At 45.9% G+C, this 4339-nt stretch overlaps 1 protein-coding gene across 1 annotated transcript; it reads right to left on the minus strand.

Annotated features, from left to right (window-relative positions):
- Positions 1 to 242: 242 nt before the first annotated feature.
- On the minus strand, positions 243 to 2003 carry MAA_01608 (sulfatase domain protein; the record flags this gene model as incomplete). Its single annotated transcript, XM_007819606.2, has 1 exon — positions 243 to 2003. The coding sequence occupies one exon, from the start codon at positions 2001 to 2003 to the stop codon at positions 243 to 245; it is 1761 nt and encodes a 586-aa protein (XP_007817797.2).
- Between the last annotated feature and the right edge of the window lie 2336 nt (positions 2004 to 4339).

Consider the following 4339-nt stretch of genomic DNA (forward strand, 5'->3'; position numbering starts at 1 on the left):
TCATCAGCCCGACAGACTGGAGCAGGCCGTCTGTCTGGGTTGGTCTGGGTGGTCTGGGTTGGGCCGAGTGGGCCGCTGTTCCAGCGTCACTATTGGTCCGCCGCCCTTTGAGTAACTGCAATTTCTGACATATTTCTACAAAGTGGAAGCTTTTTGCGGTTTCCGACGTCTGGATGGTGGCTGCTGGAGGCCCAAAATGGAGAACAGTATTAGGGGAAATGGGATAACTAGGATAACAGGAGCTATGTTAATACAGAAGATTCCAGGCCCGACCTCCGTCTTGTTGGCGCTGCCTGATTTGAATGCTCATCATAGCGCCAACGCCTTTTATTCTCTTCAACCCACCAGCGACACACTGCAGTAGCTTCTTCAATCCAGCTTGCGGTGCCTTCTCCATGCTTTCGATTCAGCTCAGATTGCAGAGTATCCATGTCAAGAGATATAATTGGATTATTCTCGTAAGGGTCCTGGTCTAAGTCTACGAAGCGCCACTCGTTTTCAGCACCAAGAGGAACGATTAGATGCCAAGAGGGGTGACGTGCATCACGGATGGATATCATTGTCCCACCGGGGTTTGTCACTGTGAATTGCCAATCTCCTTGACCAGTTTCTTCTGAATACTTCTTCAGGGGACGTAACAACGATTGACCCTCGAAATTCTTAAGCAGATCTTGTGCTGCCTTGCCAGCGGGTGTAGATATCGAGTCTGATTGTATGAGGAGATCCAGTATGGTTGGTAGAATTGCAACTGACGTGACTGCATCGTTTATTTCAGTTCGTGGGAGATCTGGATGCGAAAATATAAGCGGTACCTGATAGCTTATAGTGTGAGGGTTGTTATAAGTTGCCACACCTCCCTCAGCAACTGGCGTGCCGTGATCCCCTGTCACAACTACCAGCGTCTCATTTGCAACACCCTCTTCTTCCAAGATTTCGAGAATCTGTTTTAACCATCGGTCCTGGTATCTAATGCAATTTAGATAGTATGATAGGCTCTCTAGTTCGTGTGATCCCGCTAGGGGAATATATGACTCGGATTTCGGAATGCCCCAATCGTGATGCGTAGTGCTGGTTAAGTGAGAAAGAAAAACCCGCTCTTTAGTGTTTTCGGCTAACCGAAATGTATCGCGGATATATTCCTTAAGGGCCACTTCTGGTATACTAAAATAATTAGTTGCAGCTACCTTTTGTTTACCAAACTTTGCCTCATCGCTTTGTAAGTATTCCCGTGTAATAACGTTTTCTTTCGTGTAGCCCATAGACGCCATCAGCGGCTCCTGGTAGTCGAATGTGCCCACTGCAGACTGCATAAACTTAGATTGCCATGGGAAGGAGGTAAAATCTTCGTCATTGTGACGCGTATCAAGCGTTAGAGTGCTCAAGGCCTGCAGAATATGCGGCAGGCAAGGCTGGTAGAAGTGACTCTTAAATTCAACATTGAAATCTATGGCTGCAGGCACCAGTCCGCATAAGACGGCAGCCACACTTTTAAGTGTGTAGCCGCTTCCGGTATGGGCATTGTTCGCGATTAGTCCGCCACGGATCTTGTGCTCTCTGTGACCAAACCCGTCGTCGTAGTCACCCGTTATATAGTTGGCGGTAGTTGTAAGACTGGTAAGCATTTTCTCAGCCTCGTCCGGTATGGTCTTGTTCTCAAACGAGTTTGCCAGTGCATTCCAAATAAATCCGCCCTTCTTTAATGGGAAGACATCCCTCCTTGTTGATTCTAACACAAGAAATACGATGTGACGAATGCTGATATCTTTAAGCCTGCCATGTAAACTTGAAATTACGTCTTCGTCCAAGTTGGAAATCTTCAACGGATCTGCTGCCGCGTCGTAATGCTTCTTGTCTGATTCATACCAGTCTTCAAATCCCGGAAGGGGGTAGTCTTTTGGGAGCCACGGAAGAGGTATCGGGTCAGCCAGGGCTGTGATATTATCCCACGAATCAGCCAAAACTCCAGAGAATTGCAAACTGATTAGACCGGGCTTTTGAATCATGTTGGCAATTGGAAGTAGCGGCAATGTCCATGACAAACTGACTATTGAGTTTCGAGCTGGCCGAAAGATAGTTGAGGCAACTAAGATAAGTAATCCTATGCATGCAATAATATGTCGTCTGCCATGCCGCTTCTTTGTTTCGAGTTGGGGTTTGTCAGGCACCTCCGTACTGTGTTCGTTTTCCAGCAGGCTGGCCAATGCAGCTTTCTCTATATCCGGATTTCCATCGTCTTGCACAAGACATTTAATGCTGTTTAGGTGACTTCGGAATAGCTGTGTGTCTCTAACCAAAAGTATGGGCCATTGCAAAACGTCCAGAGCGGTTGTAACAATGGAATACGAAACGTTTATCAATCCCCTTGCCGCAATGAGCAGAAATGCCGTAACCATAGTGAAAGAAAAAAGGCCACTAGGCAACATCGGCCACCAAGATGGGTCTAATACAACCGGAATGTTACGCCATTGGATATCTGAACCTAACATGAGGTAGAATGATATACTCATTGCCGCCAAGTTCAGCATGGCCAAGGCAATGAAAAGGCTTACTGGCCTTGTCAAGCGACCAAGTCGCGATATTTGTCGGCAATCGAGTAGCAGTCGATATGCAAGCAGCAGTGCCACATCTTGATAAAACAGAGACGGAGCCCATGCTATTGTTGTTACTGGGCGAATTGATTCCAAATGTGAAGATAGTCGAGCCAATTTGGAGCTGAATACGGCCGTGAACACTATAGAGAGCGCGAGCTTCGGTGTTGGTAGGTGCCAGTATCTTGACCTTACCCTTTCCCTGGGCGAGACTTTATAGAAGTATTGCCTACATCGTGCCATCCACCTAACGACGCGATGATGAATACTTTTCCATGTCCCGTCAAGTAGCGGTGCTTTCATATTTGATGACAGGTTATCGAGGATGTATGAGCGCCAATCTGGTCATTTGTAGTCAAAGAATCATAAAAAGGGGGAGCAATGTTCTAGGCAGGGTAATGGATTCTTAAGAGCCGAGACTAAACGTATTAGCATATAGGGCAGAAATGGCTATCTGATCTTTGGGTATGAGAAATGAATTTTGAATGCGATATCTATAGGTTCTACACGCTCATCAGGCCATATCGATGTCTTCACTGTTTTGTATCCAGGGCCATGATCAAAGTACTGACACGTATGCCTGAATAAGTGATAGCAGGGTTTCCAATTGCCACTCCATTTCCAAGAGCCTAATGCCCCTTTCTCCACAAGAAATGTCAAGGTTAAGCAGGGTGGCGATCAACTCAACCTGGGGTGTCGATTGAGTGAGCTTGGACGGTTTTAGTTGGAATAATGAAAGGCCTATGACCATGGATATGAGGCATAATTTCAGGAGTTGGAACTATGGCTATGTGTTATAAATACGGTGGCACCAAATTACGGCGAAAGTTCTATGTTTCAAACTAGATTTGATTGATTGTTGTTCTCCTCTAAAACTAGAATAGTTTCATCACAGATAAGACTTTGGTCAGAAGTACAGGCGGATACTGTCACAAAAGGCGTCACTGTGAAAATTGAATGGGTGTGTAGGAATTATCCTAGTGTCTTCATTGATTTCTGCTCTGATGTGATTCTTGTCCTTCTTGTCTCCCTTCTGGACCCACTTAAGCGTGTCGCAAGTGACACGCCCTGTCAGATTGTGGCGTCGTGGGCTGATAAACCGCACTGTGCACAGCCTGCACCTGATGCTTGGGCGGCAGCATTACAAAAGTCTTTTAGTTTGGGATGATTTAAGTCTTGAAGAATCAACTCAACAATAATCTTTTAAACATAGAGTAGAATTCTCTCCGTGATACTGTAGTGCCATCGTATTTCTAACACCTAAGCCATAGTATGAATTTGCGCGCATTGACTACCAATCTAACAGGTGTTATGCAAACCCAGTTGTGTAACATACTCAGTTACTACTGCATGCAAACTAGGAATACCAAATTGTCGCAGGCACTACCAGGCATGTGTAGGCGACTCTCTAAGACTTGAACTTGTTGCACAATTATATTTGGAAAAACCCGCGCAGTGTTGGTTAAGTGCATACAGGGGTGTATCGCATTCGACACGCCCAACTGCAGCATAATGGAGAGAAAACACATAGACAGAATAAGAAGAAGGGACAGAAAGACAGAGAACAATAAATATATTAGGCTTTTGCCTAAGTACACACCCCATTCAATTTTACAGTGAGGCCTTTTGCGAGAGTATCCACACCGTACTTCCGACACATATGCGTGGGGGAAAGCGCAGCAGGGGAAAAACCCTTGGAAGGAATCCGAGGCGGTCGAGCAGCTTGCCTTTGTTGAACGTCACAGCGGAAC

This window comes from Metarhizium robertsii, assembly GCF_000187425.2.
Source record: "Metarhizium robertsii ARSEF 23 chromosome Unknown MAA_Scf_9, whole genome shotgun sequence".
NCBI lineage: Eukaryota > Fungi > Ascomycota > Sordariomycetes > Hypocreales > Clavicipitaceae > Metarhizium > Metarhizium robertsii.